Genomic DNA, 22,188 nt, shown 5'->3' with positions numbered 1-22,188 from the left:
CTGGCTCAGTGTCCAGGAGGACAGCGATCAGATCAGACGGGAGCAGAGAGCTGACTTGAGCCCTGAGCCATGTCTGGTTTTTTTGTAGTTCGCAAAAGCTGCCGTGGTTCCCAAGAGAACCACGGCAACTCCCAGAGGCTGCTTGGTCCCCCAGAGAGGTAAGAGCCAGGGGCTGGGGCTGGGGCTGGGGCTGGGGCTGGGTGGGCACCGTGGGGTCAAATGTGAGGGATCGTGAAAGGCCTTTGTGGTTTGTCCATCGGGAGCTTCTGCCCAGCCCCTGAGGGCTGTGGTTCTTCACAGGCTGCCCATGAGCCTCCATCCCCAGGAGATTCACTGCCCCGTGCAGAGCCTGTCCCAGACATCTCCCTGCCCCCCATGCAGCCCCCACGGCCCCACGGGCTCTCCCTGCAGGCCGTGCAGCCTTGGGGCCAGCAGCAGCACTGCCACCCCCGTGCCCACCCCCCATGGCCTCTCCTCCTTCCCCAGGACTGAGCGGAGGTCCGGGAGCCAGCTCCACCTGGCCTGGGTGGAGGATGAGGCGGAAGAGATCAGTCTCCCCGTCCCAGACACGATGGCCCAGCAGCTGGAGACAGGTGAGTGAGCGGTTTGTGGCTGCTTTGCTGTGCTCCTGCATGGCAGGGGCTGCTGGGCACATCCCCGGCCTGCTCCGTGCCAAGTGCCCTCTTTGGGCCCCCCCGCCCAGGGCTGGCTCTGTCCTCGGGAGCTGGCACGCAGCTGGGTGCTGGCTAAGGGCCCTTTAGTCTCTCCTGCCAGCACCTTCAGCTCACCCTCCTCCCTTGCTTTGTTAAAGATCCCTGGTATTCAGCTGAGGAGAAGGAAGAGGGCCAGGAGATGTTTGAGGATGCTCGAGAAGGGTTAGGAGAGGTACCTACAGAGACTGCCACCTGCCTTGTGCCTGCTCCACCTGCCCCCACGCTCAAAGATGCCTTCCCAGACAGCTGCCCTCTGGGCAAAGCTGGGGAAAAAGGCAAAAAAAAAAAAAAAAAAAAAAAAAGGCTGCAGAGTCCTGTGCATACGAGGGATCAACAAAGGAGCCCCTTAATCTTCTCTTGTTGCAGGACCAGGATATGGAGTGGCTGAGAGATCTGATAGCCAGCCTGTCACCCTCCGTCCTCAGGAGCCTGCAGGATGTCTCGCAGGTCTGGCATTTCCAGAGCAGGTCACAGTTTCCCCCGTGCAAACCCCCAGGGAGGTTTCTCCCTCAAAGCCCTCTGCACCCTGAGGGGTACAGAGGCATAGAAAGGAGCAGAGGCTGCAGTGGGAAGGGGCTCTGGCCACCTTCTGGCCATGGCAGAGTGGTGTGGGGATTCTTCCCTGAGGCTGGGAGGGACCCCAGGGACATGAAGGCAGAGCCAGGCTTTGCTGCTGTTCCCAGGAAAATGTAGCAAATGATCCCTGGGTAAGGAGCCTCAGCTCCCTCAGGGGAGACAGCTGGCCCAAGATCTGTGCTGCATCTTTGGGAGTGGAACACCAGGACCTGGCCAGGGAGCCTGGGCCTTGGGCTGCTGGGAGGGACCCCTGGGTGTGGCATCTGAGGGGATGGTTGCAGTCCAGTGGCAGCACCATCCTCCCCTCTGTTCCCTGCAGGTAGAAAAAATCTTGAGGTGCATCCACAGAAACGTGGAGCACGTGCGCGCGGAACCATCGCGGTTTGTCCTGAGATCTATGCTTGGGCTGCTGAGCGAGTGCTGCCCCGAGGAAACCGTTCAGACCCTGTTGAGGATCAGTCCCTCCTGTGACAAGTATGAGCCCCAAGAGCCCTGGGGACTTGCTCCATAGCCCAGGCACAGCACAGTGGCCAAGGCAGCCCTGCTAACAGAGTGTTCTGGCTTGCAGCGCTGCGCTGGCCATGTGGGAGATGCTGCTGTCCCTGCCCAGCACTTCTGTGACAGTTCTTGACCGGCTGCTCAGCGTGATCCAGGGCTGGAGAGCAAAGCGTGCTATCCCATCTGTGAGTGACCAGAGCAGGTCTTGCTCCCCTTCAAGGCTGTTCCTGGCTCCCCAGGAAAAGAGACACATCCCCTCCTGCCTGCCCCAAACAGCCCCCTCCTCCAGGCCTTGGGGACACAGCCCCTCAGGGCCAGCAGGGACCTGCCCTGCACCAATGCCCTTGTTCCAGCCCCACGAGGCTGCCCCAGGAGCTCCCCAAGGACAAATAGGAACCCTGCCCCTATCTGGGCAGCACTCTGCTTCCCCACTGCCTGCACCCCCTGCCCCGCACTGCAGCTGGAAACCTGGGGCAGGGGCCGGAGTTGGGTGCCAGAGGGGGGGGGGTCACCGTGCTGGCCCAGGGAGGCTTGTGGGGCCACCCTGAAGCAGGAGGGGAGTCCTCAGGGCTGCTGGGCCGTGGCCTGGCAGATGGGTCACAGCCTCCATGGGTGTCTCTGTGGGCTGGGCTGGTGCCTGAGCCGCACTCCACGTGCAGCCCAGGGGCTTTGGCAGTGCCCTAGCAGCTTCCTTGCACTGAGAGCTGTCCCTGTGTCCTTCTGCAGGCAAGGCAGGTCCTGTCCAGGCTCAGTCAGCAGCCCCGCTGTCAGGGGATCCTGGAACTGCTCTTCCCCAGGCTCCTCATGAGCTTGATCTACAAGGTTTCCCTGGGAACAGTGATCCTGGGACAGGAGCCGCCTCAGGCCGATGAAGCCAGCCCTTTGGGGTGCGCCATCCCCTTCCCCTGCCATTCCCCTGGGCCCTCGGCCAGGGCCCCTGCTCTGTGTGTAACTGGACCTTGCTCTGCCCACAGGGTGGCAGTGGAGGGCATTAAAGCTCTGCTGGACGCTGCTGGCTTTCAAGGGCACGTCCAAAACATCCAGAAGGAGGGCGGCTGGGACATGATGCTGGATGTGGACACCCTCGAGAGAGGAGTCAGCTTGCTGGCCAGGTGAGAGCAGAGGAGCCCCCAGGCACCCAGGCCCCGGGCTGCAGCCGCAGCGCTGGCCAGGGAGCGATCCGAGTGGCAAGGGGTGCTCCTTGCCTGGGGAGAGAGCAGGGCACAGTCAGCAGCAAGTGCTGTGGAGGCTGTGGCTGGGGGCAAAGGCGTGTCCTGGCCTAGGCTATCCTGGCTGGGCTGGGCAGGACAATCCCAGCAAGGCTTTGCCTGCCCTGCTCACTGCCAGCACTGCTTTTCCTTCCCTGCCCTGCCCAGAGAGATGAGGAAGAGCCCCGCTAAGCAGCGATACCTCCTGTTCCAACACGTAAAAGAGATTCTTGACCAGAGGAGGGAATGGCAGCTCAACTTTGCCATGACTTTCTATACTGAGGTAAGCCTGGTGGGCAGCAGTCAGTGCCTCTGCCAGATGCTCCTGAAGCCGTCCCTCTGGCACAGGCGGCTGCCGCCGGGTGGGATGACAGTCCCTGGAGCTGGGACAGAGGGCTCTGCTGCCAGTCAGTCCCTGGGGCCTCCATCCAGCCCTTCCTGCTGGGGCAGTGCTCAGCACCCCCACGTGTCCACAGGCAGGGCTGCCCCCCGGAGGGGCTGTGTCAGCCCCCAGGCCCCGAGCTGGCAGTGGTAACCAGGAGCTGCAGAGTGCCAGGGTCCTGCAGCTCTGCCCGTCTCTCACCGCTGTTCTTTCAGTTGCTGGGCTGCCAGGACCTTGGAAAGGATCGGAATGACATGCGCCTCCTCCACTCCTACCTGAGCCACGGCAATCAGACAGTCCGTCTGCTGGCACTCGGGGGCTTGGTGGCGCTCGCAGGAGATCCGCGGATGGTGAGCGAGGCGTAGTCAGGCGGAGCCGCGTTGGCAGCCTGGGGCTGGGGCAGGGGTAACGCGCTGGCTTGGGCCTGGCTGAGAGGAAGGAGGTGGCTGTCAGCAGAGAGAGGGGTGGCTGAGCAGGGGCCACAGAGCCTTTGCTCTCCTTGCACTCTCCTTCATCCCCATCGGCACGCGCAGCGCCTGCCAGGAACCTGGGTGGGAGGCTGGTGCTCAGCACGCAGGGCGTTTGTGCCAGGCTGCTCCTCCACTGCTCCACCCTCTCAGAAATTCTCTGTTTCCTCCAGGCAAGAGAAATGCGGGACAGCTCTGTTGTGGAGAGCATCCTGATGTGCCTGAAGGATCCATCGACAAACATCAGGATGGGAGCCTTGCTGCTCTTCCAAACCATGATGCGTCTCCTGAAGAGGAAAGAGGCCAGCCCCGTCGCTCTGCTGCTGGTGGAGGAGCTCCCAGCCCTCTTTGGTGATGTAAGGCTGATTTGGGAAACTGACCCCATAGAGGGTCATGGGGCAAGGACAGCTGCCCTCCAGCCCAGCCCTGCGGGCAGCACATGGGCAGGGCTGCTGCCCTCCTCACGCCCCTGGGCTCTGCTGAGAGGGCTGCTGGGCTCTGCACCCAGCATGGCTTCTCCTTGGCCTCAGCCTCTATAGAGGTGCCCTGAGCCCAGCATCTCCCCTCACATTGACCACGTTAATAGCCTTGGTCACCGTGGGTGGGGAGAAACTGTAGCTGCAGTCACACCGTCTTCCTTCCTACCAGGAGTCTGGCCAGGTGCAAGAGCTCTCCCTCAGCCTCTTTGGGGAGATGATGAAGGCTGTGGCGAGCAGGGACAGGGGAGAGATGAAGAAGGCGATACGTAGGGTCGTGGTCTCTCTCTTCCTGCACATGGATACTGAGAGCAGGAGTATGGCCGAGGTACAGAGTTGAAATCTGAGCACCTGCTTTGCCCTTCCTTCCCTCTGCCCCAGCCCTGGCAGCAGCAGCTCATCAGCTCTTGCCCATTTTTCTTGCGATGGCTGTGAGAGTGCCATAGCTGAGGTGGTGGGTGCCCCGTGTCCCTGCCTCGGGCATTGAAGCCCAGGCATTCAGGCTCTGTCCCCAGCTGCCTCTTCCCATAAGTAGCTGGGGACAGCTGGCAGCCTTGCCAAGAGGAGGGGGAGGACAGGTCTCCTTCTCTGAGCTGTGGTGCCAGCTCCCACCTGCTGCTGTTTTGCAGGCCTCTGGCAAAGCCCTGCTCGTCAGTGCAAAGTTCCTGGGCTGGAGGAAGCTCAAGAGGGCAATCAAGAAGAGGAAGAGCTGGGTGATTGGAGAGACTTTGGTGAGGATGACCCCCAGGTGCCAGGGCCTGGGCTGGACAAGGGATGCTCCATGTGCCCAGGGTGTGGATGTGCAGCTGTTTCTGGCTGGCCCTGATCCAGAGCAGAATGCACAGCTTGGACCTCAGTCCCCCTTCCTTCCCCTTTCTCTGGGGCGCAGCCAGGGCTGCTTCTGCAGGCCCCTCTTCCCCCCAGCCCCTGGGTGCTTCAGGAGCCCCCCGCCCACCTGGGCCCTGGCAGCAGCAAAGAGGGGTCACAATACCCCCAGCCAGACCCCCTCTGACTGTGACTCTGGCTGCATCTCGGGCCCCTGGGACTCCTGGCTGGCAGAAAGGAATGGCCTGGGGGAGAAGGGGTGGGATGGGCAGAGGGACTGCTCTGGCACACAGGGAATGCTCTGTGCCAGCCCCATGACATGACCTTGGGCACTCTCCAGCTGAAGCAGGACAGGAGCAGGGTGGAAGACTACGTGCGTTTCAGCCTGCCCTACCTGCAGGACTCTCGGGCCAGCGTGAGAGCGGAGGCCATCAGGTTCATCGGTGAGCCACAGCCCCCGGGGACCCTCTTCTGGCAGCCCGGCCCCAGCCCCCGGCGCTGCCCTGGCAGGCAGGAGCAGCCCTGTGGCCGTCCCGGGCAGGGCCCTGGCCTCCCGCTGCCCCCTCTGCCCTGCCCTGGTCTTGGTGGCCTTGGTGGCCGCCTGGCTCAGTGTCAGCAGCGCCCTCGGGGACTTGCCCGGGGCCATCCCTGCAGAGCGCTGGGCAGGAGGGCGTGCGGCCGAGCTGGCCGGGCCGGGGGCGGTGCTGCCGCAGTGCTGGGGAGGGGGAGGTCTGACGGGAGCTCTGTGCACAGGGACTGCTGTGCAGCACCTGGGGAGGAATCCACCTGAAGAGACGCTGGAGGTTCTGTGGAATGGTGAGTAGGGTCAGAGGAGTGCTAGTGGGGCAGGGAGAGAGCCTGGGCAGGGTGCTGCCGTTCCTGGCTCTGCTGCAGGGAAAGGAGGGAGAAGCTGTGACTGTCCCATCCCTGGAAGTGTTCATGGCCAGGCTGGCTGTGGCTTGGAGCTCCCCGGCCTAGTGGGAGGTGTCCCTGCCCGTGGTGGGGGGGTTGGCTTGGGACTAGGTGATCATTAAGAAGGTCCCTTCCAGCCCAGCCCAGTCTGGGAGCCTGGGATTCCTGAGCAGCAGCTTCCAGCTGCTCCCTTGGTCCCAGCTGCTCCTCCTAGTTAGGGAAAGAGAGGGATGGGGCTTGCATAGAAGGGTCTGTGCAGACAGCAGCCTTTCACCACTGCTCGCTTTTTTCTGTTGCAGTCGTCAAGCCCTTTGATAAGGACCCTGATGCCTCAGTCAGGTCCCAAGCAGGTGAGACCTTGCACATCCTGCAGACGGCGACGGAGCTGCAGAGACAGAGATGGTCCTTACGAAGACTGTGCTTCTGGCGCTGATGAGGTGGGTCAAGGACAATCTTGCTGCCACCATCTTCCTGACGGGACTTGCACCACTGCCCCGTCATGGCTGCTGTTCTCCAGACCCTAATGTGCACCCCCAGGCTGTGCCCGACTGTCTAAGTCCAAAGGAGTGCCCCCAGAACTCTCCTGTGCCCTGACTCTCCCAGTTAAACCTCCCTAATGTCATCCCAGGCGGAGGAAGTGGCTGTGCTGGGGTGAAGGTCCTGGTGGGATGATGATCCCCGAGCGTGCAGAGCACACAGCATTTGTCCTGGCCTCTCCTGCTACCTGCGCATCAGCTTAGCCCTGTGAGTGCCCTGGCCCCAGCTTGTTGGAAAGCCAGGTTACCCTTCTTTTGGGGGGTGGTGCGATGAGGCACAGGGCAGAAGGGAGTCAGGGTTTAACTCAGCAGAGCTCTTATAAACCCCAAAACTGCTTTGTCTTCAGGGATTTTTTTGGCAGCTGCAGGAAGAAGGCAGAGTGTAAAATGGAGGGCATTCCACCTGGAATGATGAGCCTCGTCAGCAAGCACACCTCCACGGGGACAGCCCTGGTCACACCTGAGGATGAGGATGAACGCTTGCTCCTCACAGCAGTCCTGCTCAGTGTCACGGGCATCATCAGCTGGTGCTGAGTTCTTACAGCCCACGTACAGGTGAGGAATTGCCTCAGCAGCCGGAGATTCCCAGCTGATCCCAACTTTCCCAAGAGAGTGAGAAGCAGCTGCTGCATTCCTCTTCTGTCACTTCCAGGAGGTCACCAGGGTGTCTGCAGAGTTTTTGACCTCTCCCACAGAGACCTAGAGCAGCTCGAGTCATGCGGCTGAGCGCACCCCCAAACAAGATACCCTCTTGGAGGCTGTTTGGATTCATCACGAGCTGCCCAAGAGGCTACAGGAGGTTCCAGCCTTGCCGGGCAGGGCCCGTGTCACCGTGTGGGCCCAGGCGGCTTGGGACAGCTGGGCAGGGCAGAGCTGAGCCAGAGCTGCTCTCCTTGTCTCCTCAGAGCAGCGGGACGTGCAGCCTCCTGGCCTCTGGCATAGCTTCCAATAGGTCAAAGAGGTCCCCAAATAAAACGTGGCGTTTGGAAAGCACAGCATGTGGTGACATCTGTTGTATGGGACCTGGGCTCTGATCCTGGGACCGATGGGTGATCCTGGGCTCAACGCATCACAGAATCCTGGGAGTTTTTCGGGCTCCATTTTCTCACCTCTCTGGTGATGGTAAATGCAGAACACTCTGCATCCCTGCAGTGTCACGGTCAGGCTGTTCAGCGGCAGCTTCCCTCCGAGACATCTGGGGAAAAAGCAAACCTGTCTGTGGTTTGATGATTCTCATGTAGTCTGCCTCTGAGCGGTGCTGTGGAGCTCCAGCTTTGTGTGCAGTTCTGGGTTGTGCCCTGCAGAGGAAGAAGAGGAAGTGTTGCTGCCCAGCTCGTCTCTGTGCAGCCCCTGAGCACGCAGCGTCCTGGCTGAGTCCCCTCCGTGTCAGAGCCCCGCAGCAGCCCCGGCCGTGAGCAGCCGGGCCGGGCACTCGGGCTGATGCCCTGCAGCTGGGCAGGGGCCGTGTCCTGGGGGTGGGGGTGGGAAATTCCTGGGGCGGGGGGCACAAAAGCTGCCGTGAGCACAGCCCCTCCCGGGTTCCCGTTCCTCTTAGCAAACAGCAGCTCCTCTGTGTGGGGCTGGGGGCTCCTTCCTGCAGCAACTTTTCAAGAAGGTCCTTCTGGGGCATCTGAGAGGAAGCGAAAAGCAGGACTCTGATACAAGCGGTGATTTAAACCTCTTTAGTCTGATTGTTGCTTGTTGATTGGGGGTGTTGGGCAAGGGGCATTGGCTTTGTTGTGTGTGACATCAATGCTCTGTTCTGTTCTGCTCTGCTCTGTTCACTGGGCATTGGCTCTACCTGGTTATCTATGGCAATCTTTATTGAACTGTTAGGGTTTTTCTTTTTAGGGGAAACTACACACCCTCCATTCATACCAAGCTGAGTCCATCAGAGTTTGGAGATTTTGGAAATGGTTGTCCCTCTTTCTAAGAAGTTTGTGCAGCGTGCACTGTCATCTCATTCCCTCATGCTTTCAGGAATGTTCTGGGGTGACCCTGATGCTGCCACAGCAACAATACCTGAAGTTGCTGGCAAGGTCTGCCAATACCAGGACAGCCTCTTCCTGGGCTTTGACCTTGTTGCAGGCGTAGAGATAATGCCTGAGGAGATAGTGGGTATATTGGACAGGATGACAGACAAGTCAAGCTCTGCTCCTGCCTGCACCCTGGTTTTCCACCATTAGGAGAAAGTGTCCTCCTATCAGACCGCTGCAAGTAAACTGGGACACGCCATGAGCTGACATGTGGTGGTGCTACCTTTGCAACCAGGTAAAGGTGGGATAGACAGCCTAGCACTGCATTCTGACTCAGTAGCTGCTTCAGTCATCTATTTATCTTAGAACTGCTGCTGTGCAAAATGTGCCTTAAGAAGTGAAATGAGGCCAGTATAAACAAGACACTGCTTAACTCTTGTAGCAAACTTCAATGTAAAAGAGAATGCTTTCAAGTATATTCACACTAACTGTTTTATAGTTTGAAAATTTCAGAGCTTGATATCTTTCTTCCACTTGCTATTTAATGTCAAAACGCTCTATTCAGCATTTCTGGTGAGGATGAGAAGTAATATACAATAAAAATATACTAGTGCTTTTGAAAACACTCCGGGGAAAAAGGAATAAGGGAATATCGTTCCTGACAACTGCATTCTGATTGGGGAGCTGTTTCGGCCACCTAATTAGGTTAGAATTTTTGGTGACGTTGACAGATAAAATACAGTAGAATATCTTAGTGTTTTGAAGCATTCCAGGGACAAAAAGTGTAAAGGAATATCATTCCTGACAACTGTATTCAGATGTGGGAGCTGTTTCAGCCATCTATTTGTTTTCAATCTGATGCTTTTTTGAAACTGCTGAACTATTGTAACATCGTCCCATGCTAAAGAGAAAGAAAAATATTCACAATAAAAAATATTATATATAATTATAAAATATTCAGCAGCTCAAAACTAATAGAAACACATGGCTGAAACAGCTCCCACATCAGAAACCAGTTTTCAGAAATTATACTGCCTTATTCTTTTTGTCCCTGGAGTACTTTTTAATGCACTGAGATATTTTCTTGTATTTTAACTCTCAGATTCACCAAAAACGCTGAATAAAATATCTCACCCGTAAATAACATGTGAAAGAAGCAAGCTCTGACACTTTCAAACTATAAAACAATTGGGCTGAGTACTTTTCTAGTTTTATCTTCTACCTGGGAGAATGTGACAGGAGTTAAACAGTGTCTTTGAGATCCCAGCTACCTTCTGCTTCCTAAGTCATGCATTGCAAGGAGGCAAAATTACAGTGAATAGATGGCTGAAAAGACTCTGACATAAGAAAATACTTTTCAGGATAATATTCCCATTTTCCTTTGGCTCTGGAGTGTTTTCAGATGTTAAGAGTTAAGCAGTGTCTTCGACATCCTGGCTTCCCAAGGCACATTTTGCACAGCAGCAGATTTAAACCTGATGCCTGCAACAGGCCCCACATCAGAATGCAGTCGTCAGGAACGATATTCCTTTTTTCCCTGGCATGTTTTTGAAAGCACTAATATATTTTATTGTTTCTTACCTCTGAGCCTCACCACAAAGCACCTTATCCTAAAAGAACTAGAGAAAATAGGATGTCGGGTTTTGAGTACTTCACACACTATAACAAACAATTCATGTGAGTCGTGTTCTGGCGTTCACTTTTAAGTGGGAGGATGTACAAAACTTAATTGGTCTCTCTGAGATACTGGGCTCCCTTCATTTCCCTAAGTTGTCAGGAATGATATTCCCTTGTTCTTTATTTCTTTTCTATTAATTTTTTGGAATGATATTCTAATACTCATGCGTCTTGTGAGTGTTTTCTAAAGCACTAATATATTTTATTGTATATTACTTCTCAGCTTCACCAGAAAGGCTGAATAGAGCGTCTTGACATTTAATAGCTAGTGGAAGAAAGATATGAAGCTCTGATATTTTCAAACTAAAAAAACCAGAAGGTGTGAATATAATAATGATTATTAATGTAAAAATCATACCCAAGAGAATTTTTTTTCAGAATTCCAAGAAGAACAGCTATTATAAGTCATGGCAGTAGGTTAATTGTAGAAAAGGAGAAGACAAGCTGAAGAGCAGAAAGTCTGGCCTTAGTGGCTCTTTGGTTTTTTCTCTCCCCTACTTCATTGTTTTTCTTCCGTATTAAGCGCACCTTATCATTCTTTATGTAGCTTTATGTTTCCACAAGCTATTGTGTTTTATGGAAGGATCTCAGGCTAGTTGATGATGCCTAAGCTTCCTAACTGGCAAGAATTTCCTTACTCCCTCATTCAGAGGCCTTGGCACAGATCCACTTGAGCAGCACTTACACAGCACAAAGGATTCTGCTTTGAGGACCAAACCTGTGGAATGGCCCTCAAATGTGACTTTTCTTCTCATGAGAAGGGTAGGGTGTGAAACACTTCACATGGGGCATTACCCTCTCTACAGAATATGTATATTTATATATACATATAATATACATGCTATAACAAGAATAGCTTCTACCTTAAAATCAGCATTGAGATCAGTGTTCTCCCTTTGAGAGGTTTTTCTTGTTGCTTCTTGGAAGGTTTTCTCTGTGTTTTTTCTAAGACAGAGGAAGAAAGGATAGCTTGGAGCTGGAAATGCTGCATCCTGAAAATAACTAATACTTTGCCAAATAGGATCAAACCAGTGAAGCTATGCAAGCATGCAGACAAGCACTTTGTTAATTTAAACATTGATAAAATTAACAGGAGCTTGAAATTTGCCTAAGGCTATGGAAGAACCTGGATTCTTTGTCAAACTGAAAAAAAAAAAAAAAAGGCTAAAAATATATGCAAGTATCTACTAAGCATTCTTTTTCAACTACTGAGACATGATAAATCTCAGTGCATCTATCGTTTTGTTGTGATACCTTCGAAATTCCACTGCATTAATTATAATCCAAACAGCAGTCAAAACACATCCCACCTCTTATCCAATACCCTCGTTATAAGGTACTTTCCAGGATAACAGCTCCTGGGGGTTGAGTATTCCATCATCATCCTTGACAGAGTCATTCACAAACTGATCCTTCTCAACAGAAACCCATTCTGAAACTTCCCTTGCAGCTAGTAGGTCACATTAGTGAAGTTTAAAGTCACTTTTTGCCTTAAAGCATGTAGTTTCATCTTTTCTCTTAAGCAAGTTCACTTAATGACATCAAACATAACATGAAAGTGCTTTCACTCTACCAAGACAGGCTTTACAGACCAGTCCCAACAAATTAAATCAATGCATCTGTCTACATATAAAAAAATACTTGTGTTGATTAAACGAGAATCCAACAGTAAGGTAATAGTAACTTTGTAAACAGTTGAACTAAGCAGACATTAAAGTCAAGATTTACCATCAACAGAACTGTTTATTTTAGTATCCCCACGATTACCCAAATAGATAGTGAAGAAGGCCTGCTTGATACTGAATGGGCTGCTAAGTAGATGGTTTCATGCTTACACATCTGGAGGAAAAAGTTGAAGTGGGTGACACAGATATGTTTGCAGTATTTGCCTTGACTGAGGTTAAGATTACTCTCTCCCATTAACTGCGATGTTGATACCTTGTTGAGAGTATTACATGGCATCCATGTGATCAATACTATAGGCCTCAGATATCTCCCTTTCTGCAACTTTATGAAGCTGTTAGGAAAACTAGATCCTCTTTTGGTCCTGTGTTTCCCAGTAAGGTGAGCGTACCTGTACTTGTAGTAGTGTCTTGTCTGTCCATACTGTCACGGTTTAACACTCGGCAATTAAACTGAGTAACAGACACTCTCTATTAATCTCTCTCTCCTCCCTGATAAGAAAGGAGAGAGAATAAGGGAGAGAGACTTATGGGTTGGAAACTAAACTACACAACTTTAGAAACACACGCTGTCTGAGAAACTTGCTGTTAATTTCAGCAAGTGCAACTACTTACAGGAGACTTAGCTGAAAGCAAAAGTACAAGACAGAAAATCACCTTTATCCTGGCCCAAACCAGGACACATACTCAACAGTTATGTCAAGACCAACAGAGGCTGGTTTTGCATGGAGCTCCTCCTGGCAGTTGATATTTTATTTGGTCTGTAAAAGCAATACAAATTAACTGCTAAAAAGCATAGTTTCTGTTGTACTGGGACTAAGCACATGCATTAAAAAGATGTTGCATCTGTATACACAGGCTGATAAAGACACTCTCCCCAGTCTTCCCATCATATATTCCCCTTCTTCAGGATGTCCAAAAGCAGTGAATTCATCCACATTTATATCTGGAACATCATCACTGTTGGCTTTTTTGAAACACCTTTTCTCCTTTAAATGAAGCTTGGAAAAGAGATTCAGTTAGAGCACTTAATGAAAAGGAAAACCAACATTATAGTAGCCAGCTGTAACCTCATTAGGATATTAATTGACATTACCTTCCTATATTATACTACTGTATTTTTACAAAAAAGAACTTATCCAGAGCAACAAGAACAGCACTTTTAATTGAGGTGAGTTCATTCTAAGAATTCCATAGAAATTTGTTTTCTTTTTCAATTCAGCGACACACATAAAACATTTTCTTACCCAAGTCTTCAAAAACACAAAAGGCGGATAATAAAAAGACAAGACAAGAATTCTTGTCTTTACACACGCTTCCTCTTCTAAAAATCACCAATTCCCAAACTACCCTAGTGGAGTACAAAGATTATGATTATAATTAGAAATATCTAATAAATAATTAGATGTTTCAAATTCCAAAATTTACTTATTAAGGACATTTAATCTGCTGGATCTAGATCTCACTTGTAGCAAGGGCTGTTTGTAGTTCAAAGGACGTCTTGAAATACCATAGATGTAAAATGTCCTTTCTGAAGCCATTTTAAGTTCTGAAAGATTAGAGGAGTTCCTTTCACACATGACTGTTGTCCATTACATCTGAACATATTTCAAAGCAAAGTAAGTCGCTTGTCTAACCTGTTTTGAGAAATACCAGCATGTCTTTTAAAAATAAATACTCACAATAAGCAGGCAAGTTCTTATTTCTGAATTCTCCAAGTTCCTGTATTCCAAATGCGCAAAAAATTTTGGATTTATTTCTTGTTTTGTTTCATTTTCATTCTGTTGGTAACCGGCACTGGTAACTGACCTTTACTCCAACTGCATGTGAGGTGAGCTATAAAGACATAGGAAACCAGTTACTAAAGATGTTGTGCTCTCTGGATCTGACTGGATCTGGATCATGGAGGGGCCAGCAAACCCAAGATCACAAATAATTCTAAAATAACCACTCGAAGCTCTATTTCTCAGTTTATGTAGCATTTATTGATAATACTCTCAAAATCAGGTAGCCTGATTTATACAGAGCCTAACAGATAACATAGGATTTTAATGATTTTGCAAAATAAACAGATTAACTTTTAAGGAAAAGCTCACCGTAGCTGAGGCTTTAAATAGGAAGGCAATTCAGAAGGACTGGCTGCAACTTCAAGTTGTGAGGGGAAAAAAAATTCAGGTTGTTTTTTTTTGGGTTTGTTTTTTTTTTTTTTTTTTTTTTTTTTTGAGACATGATGGACAAGACTGCCACCTTCTGGTAAATTCCTATATTTACTTGATGTTAGTTCTAGTTACGGTAGGTAAACTTCCATTTTGATCAGAGCAGGATCACTCATCTCCAAAAAGTGGGTAAAAAGCCGAGGATGGCTGACTTAGGATGTTTGAACAGTGCTTGAAGGTTTGAATCAAGAGCTGCTGCCCTGGCCATGGGACTGCGGGGACTGCATCCCCTCCTTTTATGCCATCTCCTCCCAAGGCTGAGACACCTCTTCTACACCTTCCCCCCAGAGAGCTTGTGCGTGCAGCCCCCCGGGTGCCTGTGCTGTCATAGTTGGGTGTGGATGTTCCAGTGCCTGCCTGTGCACACCTGGCCTGGGTGCCGGGTGACAATGGGACCTCTTTGTTACATCATTGGTGACACCCCTGGACCCCAGGTACCTTCCTAGTGCCGGGGTTGCCCTGGCTCAGTGTCCAGGAGGACAGCGATCAGATCAGACGGGAGCAGAGAGCTGACTTGAGCCCTGAGCCATGTCTGGTTTTTTTGTAGTTCGCAAAAGCTGCCGTGGTTCCCAAGAGAACCACGGCAACTCCCAGAGGCTGCTTGGTCCCCCAGAGAGGTAAGAGCCAGGGGCTGGGGCTGGGTGGGCACCGTGGGGTCAAATGTGAGGGATCGTGAAAGGCCTTTGTGGTTTGTCCATCGGGAGCTTCTGCCCAGCCCCTGAGGGCTGTGGTTCTTCACAGGCTGCCCATGAGCCTCCATCCCCAGGAGATTCACTGCCCCGTGCAGAGCCTGTCCCAGACATCTCCCTGCCCCCCATGCAGCCCCCACGGCCCCACGGGCTCTCCCTGCAGGCCGTGCAGCCTTGGGGCCAGCAGCAGCACTGCCACCCCCGTGCCCACCCCCCATGGCCTCTCCTCCTTCCCCAGGACTGAGCGGAGGTCCGGGAGCCAGCTCCACCTGGCCTGGGTGGAGGATGAGGCGGAAGAGATCAGTCTCCCCGTTCCAGACACGATGGCCCAGCAGCTGGAGACAGGTGAGTGAGCGGTTTGTGGCTGCTTTGCTGTGCTCCTGCATGGCAGGGGCTGCTGGGCACATCCCCGGCCTGCTCCGTGCCAAGTGCCCTCTTTGGGCCCCCCCGCCCAGGGCTGGCTCTGTCCTCGGGAGCTGGCACACAGCTGGGTGCTGGCTGAGGGCCCTTTAGTCTCTCCTGCCAGCACCTTCAGCTCACCCTCCTCCCTTGCTTTGTTAAAGATCCCTGGTATTCAGCTGAGGAGAAGGAAGAGGGCCAGGAGATGTTTGAGGATGCTCGAGAAGGGTTAGGAGAGGTACCTACAGAGACTGCCACCTGCCTTGTGCCTGCTCCACCTGCCCCCACGCTCAAAGATGCCTTCCCAGACAGCTGCCCTCTGGGCAAAGCTGGGGAAAAAGGCAAAAAAAAAAAAAAAAAAAAAAAGGCTGCAGAGTCCTGTGCATACGAGGGATCAACAAAGGAGCCCCTTAATCTTCTCTTGTTGCAGGACCAGGATATGGAGTGGCTGAGAGATCTGATAGCCAGCCTGTCACCCTCCGTCCTCAGGAGCCTGCAGGATGTCTCGCAGGTCTGGCATTTCCAGAGCAGGTCACAGTTTCCCCCGTGCAAACCCCCAGGGAGGTTTCTCCCTCAAAGCCCTCTGCACCCTGAGGGGTACAGAGGCATAGAAAGGAGCAGAGGCTGCAGTGGGAAGGGGCTCTGGCCACCTTCTGGCCATGGCAGAGTGGTGTGGGGATTCTTCCCTGAGGCTGGGAGGGACCCCAGGGACATGAAGGCAGAGCCAGGCTTTGCTGCTGTTCCCAGGAAAATGTAGCAAATGATCCCTGGGTAAGGAGCCTCAGCTCCCTCAGGGGAGACAGCTGGCCCAAGATCTGTGCTGCATCTTTGGGAGTGGAACACCAGGACCTGGCCAGGGAGCCTGGGCCTTGGGCTGCTGGGAGGGACCCCTGGGTGTGGCATCTGAGGGGATGGTTGCAGTCCAGTGGCAGCACCATCCTCCCCTCTGTTCCCTGCAGGTAGAAAAAATCTTGAGGTGCATCCACAGAAACGTGGAGCACGTGCGCGCGGAACCATCGCGGTTTGTCCTGAGATCTATGCTTGGGCTGCTGAGCGAGTGCTGCCCCGAGGAAACCGTTCAGACCCTGTTGAGGATCAGTCCCTCCTGTGACAAGTATGAGCCCCAAGAGCCCTGGGGACTTGCTCCATAGCCCAGGCACAGCACAGTGGCCAAGGCAGCCCTGCTAACAGAGTGTTCTGGCTTGCAGCGCTGCGCTGGCCATGTGGGAGATGCTGCTGTCCCTGCCCAGCACTTCTGTGACAGTTCTTGACCGGCTGCTCAGCGTGATCCAGGGCTGGAGAGCAAAGCGTGCTATCCCATCTGTGAGTGACCAGAGCAGGTCTTGCTCCCCTTCAAGGCTGTTCCTGGCTCCCCAGGAAAAGAGACACATCCCCTCCTGCCTGCCCCAAACAGCCCCCTCCTCCAGGCCTTGGGGACACAGCCCCTCAGGGCCAGCAGGGACCTGCCCTGCACCAACGCCCTTGTTCCAGCCCCACGAGGCTGCCCCAGGAGCTCCCCAAGGACAAATAGGAACCCTGCCCCTATCTGGGCAGCACTCTGCTTCCCCACTGCCTGCACCCCCTGCCCCGCACTGCAGCTGGAAACCTGGGGCAGGGGCCGGAGTTGGGTGCCAGAGGGGGGGGGGGGGGGGTCACCGTGCTGGCCCAGGGAGGCTTGTGGGGCCACCCTGAAGCAGGAGGGGAGCCCCCAGGGCTGCTGGGCCGTGGCCTGGCAGATGGGTCACAGCCTCCATGGGTGTCTCTGTGGGCTGGGCTGGTGCCTGAGCCGCACTCCACGTGCAGCCCAGGGGCTTTGGCAGTGCCCTAGCAGCTTCCTTGCACTGAGAGCTGTCCCTGTGTCCTTCTGCAGGCAAGGCAGGTCCTGTCCAGGCTCAGTCAGCAGCCCCGCTGTCAGGGGATCCTGGAACTGCTCTTCCCCAGGCTCCTCATGAGCTTGATCTACAAGGTTTCCCTGGGAACAGTGATCCTGGGACAGGAGCCGCCTCAGGCCGATGAAGCCAGCCCTTTGGGGTGCGCCATCCCCTTCCCCTGCCATTCCCCTGGGCCCTCGGCCAGGGCCCCTGCTCTGTGTGTAACTGGACCTTGCTCTGCCCACAGGGTGGCAGTGGAGGGCATTAAAGCTCTGCTGGACGCTGCTGGCTTTCAAGGGCACGTCCAAAACATCCAGAAGGAGGGCGGCTGGGACATGATGCTGGATGTGGACACCCTCGAGAGAGGAGTCAGCTTGCTGGCCAGGTGAGAGCAGAGGAGCCCCCAGGCACCCAGGCCCCGGGCTGCAGCCGCAGCGCTGGCCAGGGAGCGATCCGAGTGGCAAGGGGTGCTCCTTGCCTGGGGAGAGAGCAGGGCACAGTCAGCAGCAAGTGCTGTGGAGGCTGTGGCTGGGGGCAAAGGCGTGTCCTGGCCTAGGCTATCCTGGCTGGGCTGGGCAGGACAATCCCAGCAAGGCTTTGCCTGCCCTGCTCACTGCCAGCACTGCTTTTCCTTCCCTGCCCTGCCCAGAGAGATGAGGAAGAGCCCCGCTAAGCAGCGATACCTCCTGTTCCAACACGTAAAAGAGATTCTTGACCAGAGGAGGGAATGGCAGCTCAACTTTGCCATGACTTTCTATACTGAGGTAAGCCTGGTGGGCAGCAGTCAGTGCCTCTGCCAGATGCTCCTGAAGCCGTCCCTCTGGCACAGGCGGCTGCCGCCGGGTGGGATGACAGTCCCTGGAGCTGGGACAGAGGGCTCTGCTGCCAGTCAGTCCCTGGGGCCTCCATCCAGCCCTTCCTGCTGGGGCAGTGCTCAGCACCCCCACGTGTCCACAGGCAGGGCTGCCCCCCGGAGGGGCTGTGTCAGCCCCCAGGCCCCGAGCTGGCAGTGGTAACCAGGAGCTGCAGAGTGCCAGGGTCCTGCAGCTCTGCCCGTCTCTCACCGCTGTTCTTTCAGTTGCTGGGCTGCCAGGACCTTGGAAAGGATCGGAATGACATGCGCCTCCTCCACTCCTACCTGAGCCACGGCAATCAGACAGTCCGTCTGCTGGCACTCGGGGGCTTGGTGGCGCTCGCAGGAGATCCGCGGATGGTGAGCGAGGCGTAGTCAGGCGGAGCCGCGTTGGCAGCCTGGGGCTGGGGCAGGGGTAACGCGCTGGCTTGGGCCTGGCTGAGAGGAAGGAGGTGGCTGTCAGCAGAGAGAGGGGTGGCTGAGCAGGGGCCACAGAGCCTTTGCTCTCCTTGCACTCTCCTTCATCCCCATCGGCACGCGCAGCGCCTGCCAGGAACCTGGGTGGGAGGCTGGTGCTCAGCACGCAGGGCGTTTGTGCCAGGCTGCTCCTCCACTGCTCCTCCACTGCTCCACCCTCTCAGAAATTCTCTGTTTCCTCCAGGCAAGAGAAATGCGGGACAGCTCTGTTGTGGAGAGCATCCTGATGTGCCTGAAGGATCCATCGACAAACATCAGGATGGGAGCCTTGCTGCTCTTCCAAACCATGATGCGTCTCCTGAAGAGGAAAGAGGCCAGCCCCGTCGCTCTGCTGCTGGTGGAGGAGCTCCCAGCCCTCTTTGGTGATGTAAGGCTGATTTGGGAAACTGACCCCATAGAGGGTCATGGGGCAAGGACAGCTGCCCTCCAGCCCAGCCCTGCGGGCAGCACATGGGCAGGGCTGCTGCCCTCCTCACGCCCCTGGGCTCTGCTGAGAGGGCTGCTGGGCTCTGCACCCAGCATGGCTTCTCCTTGGCCTCAGCCTCTATAGAGGTGCCCTGAGCCCAGCATCTCCCCTCACATTGACCACGTTAATAGCCTTGGTCACCGTGGGTGGGGAGAAACTGTAGCTGCAGTCACACCGTCTTCCTTCCTACCAGGAGTCTGGCCAGGTGCAAGAGCTCTCCCTCAGCCTCTTTGGGGAGATGATGAAGGCTGTGGCGAGCAGGGACAGGGGAGAGATGAAGAAGGCGATACGTAGGGTCGTGGTCTCTCTCTTCCTGCACATGGATACTGAGAGCAGGAGTATGGCCGAGGTACAGAGTTGAAATCTGAGCACCTGCTTTGCCCTTCCTTCCCTCTGCCCCAGCCCTGGCAGCAGCAGCTCATCAGCTCTTGCCCATTTTTCTTGTGATGGCTGTGAGAGTGCCATAGCTGAGGTGGTGGGTGCCCCGTGTCCCTGCCTCGGGCATTGAAGCCCAGGCATTCAGGCTCTGTCCCCAGCTGCCTCTTCCCATAAGTAGCTGGGGACAGCTGGCAGCCTTGCCAAGAGGAGGGGGAGGACAGCTCTCCTTCTCTGAGCTGTGGTGCCAGCTCCCACCTGCTGCTGTTTTGCAGGCCTCTGGCAAAGCCCTGCTCGTCAGTGCAAAGTTCCTGGGCTGGAGGAAGCTCAAGAGGGCAATCAAGAAGAGGAAGAGCTGGGTGATTGGAGAGACTTTGGTGAGGATGACCCCCAGGTGCCAGGGCCTGGGCTGGACAAGGGATGCTCCATGTGCCCAGGGTGTGGATGTGCAGCTGTTTCTGGCTGGCCCTGATCCAGAGCAGAATGCACAGCTTGGACCTCAGTCCCCCTTCCTTCCCCTTTCTCTGGGGCGCAGCCAGGGCTGCTTCTGCAGGCCCCTCTTCCCCCCAGCCCCTGGGTGCTTCAGGAGCCCCCCGCCCACCTGGGCCCTGGCAGCAGCAAAGAGGGGTCACAATACCCCCAGCCAGACCCCCTCTGACTGTGACTCTGGCTGCATCTCGGGCCCCTGGGACTCCTGGCTGGCAGAAAGGAATGGCCTGGGGGAGAAGGGGTGGGATGGGCAGAGGGACTGCTCTGGCACACAGGGAATGCTCTGTGCCAGCCCCATGACATGACCTTGGGCACTCTCCAGCTGAAGCAGGACAGGAGCAGGGTGGAAGACTACGTGCGTTTCAGCCTGCCCTACCTGCAGGACTCTCGGGCCAGCGTGAGAGCGGAGGCCATCAGGTTCATCGGTGAGCCACAGCCCCCGGGGACCCTCTTCTGGCAGCCCGGCCCCAGCCCCCGGCGCTGCCCTGGCAGGCAGGAGCAGCCCTGTGGCCGTCCCGGGCAGGGCCCTGGCCTCCCGCTGCCCCCTCTGCCCTGCCCTGGTCTTGGTGGCCTTGGTGGCCGCCTGGCTCAGTGTCAGCAGCGCCCTCGGGGACTTGCCCGGGGCCATCCCTGCAGAGCGCTGGGCAGGAGGGCGTGCGGCCGAGCTGGCCGGGCCGGGGGCGGTGCTGCCGCAGTGCTGGGGAGGGGGAGGTCTGACGGGAGCTCTGTGCACAGGGACTGCTGTGCAGCACCTGGGGAGGAATCCACCTGAAGAGACGCTGGAGGTTCTGTGGAATGGTGAGTAGGGTCAGAGGAGTGCTAGTGGGGCAGGGAGAGAGCCTGGGCAGGGTGCTGCCGTTCCTGGCTCTGCTGCAGGGAAAGGAGGGAGAAGCTGTGACTGTCCCATCCCTGGAAGTGTTCATGGCCAGGCTGGCTGTGGCTTGGAGCTCCCCGGCCTAGTGGGAGGTGTCCCTGCCCGTGGTGGGGGGGTTGGCTTGGGACTAGGTGATCATTAAGAAGGTCCCTTCCAGCCCAGCCCAGTCTGGGAGCCTGGGATTCCTGAGCAGCAGCTTCCAGCTGCTCCCTTGGTCCCAGCTGCTCCTCCTAGTTAGGGAAAGAGAGGGATGGGGCTTGCATAGAAGGGTCTGTGCAGACAGCAGCCTTTCACCACTGCTCGCTTTTTTCTGTTGCAGTCGTCAAGCCCTTTGATAAGGACCCTGATGCCTCAGTCAGGTCCCAAGCAGGTGAGACCTTGCACATCCTGCAGACGGCGACGGAGCTGCAGAGACAGAGATGGTCCTTACGAAGACTGTGCTTCTGGCGCTGATGAGGTGGGTCAAGGACAATCTTGCTGCCACCATCTTCCTGACGGGACTTGCACCACTGCCCCGTCATGGCTGCTGTTCTCCAGACCCTAATGTGCACCCCCAGGCTGTGCCCGACTGTCTAAGTCCAAAGGAGTGCCCCCAGAACTCTCCTGTGCCCTGACTCTCCCAGTTAAACCTCCCTAATGTCATCCCAGGCGGAGGAAGTGGCTGTGCTGGGGTGAAGGTCCTGGTGGGATGATGATCCCCGAGCGTGCAGAGCACACAGCATTTGTCCTGGCCTCTCCTGCTACCTGCGCATCAGCTTAGCCCTGTGAGTGCCCTGGCCCCAGCTTGTTGGAAAGCCAGGTTACCCTTCTTTTGGGGGGTGGTGCGATGAGGCACAGGGCAGAAGGGAGTCAGGGTTTAACTCAGCAGAGCTCTTATAAACCCCAAAACTGCTTTGTCTTCAGGGATTTTTTTGGCAGCTGCAGGAAGAAGGCAGAGTGTAAAATGGAGGGCATTCCACCTGGAATGATGAGCCTCGTCAGCAAGCACACCTCCACGGGGACAGCCCTGGTCACACCTGAGGATGAGGATGAACGCTTGCTCCTCACAGCAGTCCTGCTCAGTGTCACGGGCATCATCAGCTGGTGCTGAGTTCTTACAGCCCACGTACAGGTGAGGAATTGCCTCAGCAGCCGGAGATTCCCAGCTGATCCCAACTTTCCCAAGAGAGTGAGAAGCAGCTGCTGCATTCCTCTTCTGTCACTTCCAGGAGGTCACCAGGGTGTCTGCAGAGTTTTTGACCTCTCCCACAGAGACCTAGAGCAGCTCGAGTCATGCGGCTGAGCGCACCCCCAAACAAGATACCCTCTTGGAGGCTGTTTGGATTCATCACGAGCTGCCCAAGAGGCTACAGGAGGTTCCAGCCTTGCCGGGCAGGGCCCGTGTCACCGTGTGGGCCCAGGCGGCTTGGGACAGCTGGGCAGGGCAGAGCTGAGCCAGAGCTGCTCTCCTTGTCTCCTCAGAGCAGCGGGACGTGCAGCCTCCTGGCCTCTGGCATAGCTTCCAATAGGTCAAAGAGGTCCCCAAATAAAACGTGGCGTTTGGAAAGCACA

General features: G+C 55.2%; 2 protein-coding genes and 1 long non-coding RNA gene across 5 annotated transcripts; all 3 read left to right on the top strand.

The window, feature by feature from the left end:
• Window positions 1-4,490: 4,490 nt before the first annotated feature.
• On the top strand, window positions 4,491-7,588 carry LOC139801024 (maestro heat-like repeat-containing protein family member 7). Of its 2 annotated transcripts, none has more exons than XM_071754703.1 (6): window positions 4,491-4,648; window positions 4,950-5,051; window positions 5,486-5,588; window positions 5,899-5,961; window positions 6,357-7,120; window positions 7,337-7,588. In XM_071754703.1, the coding sequence occupies exons 1-5, from the start codon at window positions 4,538-4,540 to the stop codon at window positions 6,488-6,490; spliced, it is 513 nt and encodes a 170-aa protein (XP_071610804.1). In that variant the 5' UTR covers window positions 4,491-4,537; the 3' UTR covers window positions 6,491-7,120; window positions 7,337-7,588. The 2 variants fall into 2 exon arrangements, with proteins under 2 accessions (XP_071610804.1, XP_071610803.1); XM_071754702.1 differs by having other exon boundaries at window positions 6,357-7,148; window positions 7,246-7,588.
• Window positions 7,589-15,394: 7,806 nt separating this feature from the next.
• LOC139801295 (uncharacterized) lies at window positions 15,395-16,333 on the top strand. Its single transcript, XR_011728137.1, has 3 exons — window positions 15,395-15,470; window positions 15,663-15,743; window positions 16,192-16,333. It is a non-coding gene; the product is annotated as an uncharacterized lncRNA (long non-coding RNA).
• A 2,757-nt stretch (window positions 16,334-19,090) lies between these two features.
• On the top strand, window positions 19,091-22,188 carry LOC139801023 (maestro heat-like repeat-containing protein family member 7). 2 transcript variants are annotated; one of them, XM_071754701.1, is made up of 6 exons: window positions 19,091-19,248; window positions 19,550-19,651; window positions 20,086-20,188; window positions 20,499-20,561; window positions 20,957-21,720; window positions 21,937-22,188. In XM_071754701.1, exons 1-5 carry the CDS (start codon window positions 19,138-19,140, stop codon window positions 21,088-21,090), a joined length of 513 nt encoding a protein of 170 aa, XP_071610802.1. In that variant the 5' UTR covers window positions 19,091-19,137; the 3' UTR covers window positions 21,091-21,720; window positions 21,937-22,188. The 2 variants fall into 2 exon arrangements, with proteins under 2 accessions (XP_071610802.1, XP_071610801.1); XM_071754700.1 differs by having other exon boundaries at window positions 20,957-21,748; window positions 21,846-22,188.

Source organism: Heliangelus exortis, chromosome 11 (genome assembly GCF_036169615.1).
Source record: "Heliangelus exortis chromosome 11, bHelExo1.hap1, whole genome shotgun sequence".
NCBI lineage: Eukaryota > Metazoa > Chordata > Aves > Apodiformes > Trochilidae > Heliangelus > Heliangelus exortis.
This window is presented reverse-complemented; position numbering and strand designations above follow the sequence as displayed.

Bases quoted from the DNA above. Each gene is read 5' to 3' on its own strand.
- LOC139801023 (XM_071754701.1), top strand. From the start codon at position 19,138: ATGATGAAGGCTGTGGCGAGCAGGGACAGGGGAGAGATGAAGAAGGCG. The intron at 20,189-20,498 runs GTGAGCCACAGC...CTCTGTGCACAG, and splicing joins GGAGGCCATCAGGTTCATCG to GGACTGCTGTGCAGCACCTG. The intron at 20,562-20,956 runs GTGAGTAGGGTC...TTTCTGTTGCAG, and splicing joins GCTGGAGGTTCTGTGGAATG to TCGTCAAGCCCTTTGATAAG.
- LOC139801024 (XM_071754703.1), top strand. From the start codon at position 4,538: ATGATGAAGGCTGTGGCGAGCAGGGACAGGGGAGAGATGAAGAAGGCG. The intron at 4,649-4,949 runs GTACAGAGTTGA...GCTGTTTTGCAG, and splicing joins AGAGCAGGAGTATGGCCGAG to GCCTCTGGCAAAGCCCTGCT. The intron at 5,589-5,898 runs GTGAGCCACAGC...CTCTGTGCACAG, and splicing joins GGAGGCCATCAGGTTCATCG to GGACTGCTGTGCAGCACCTG.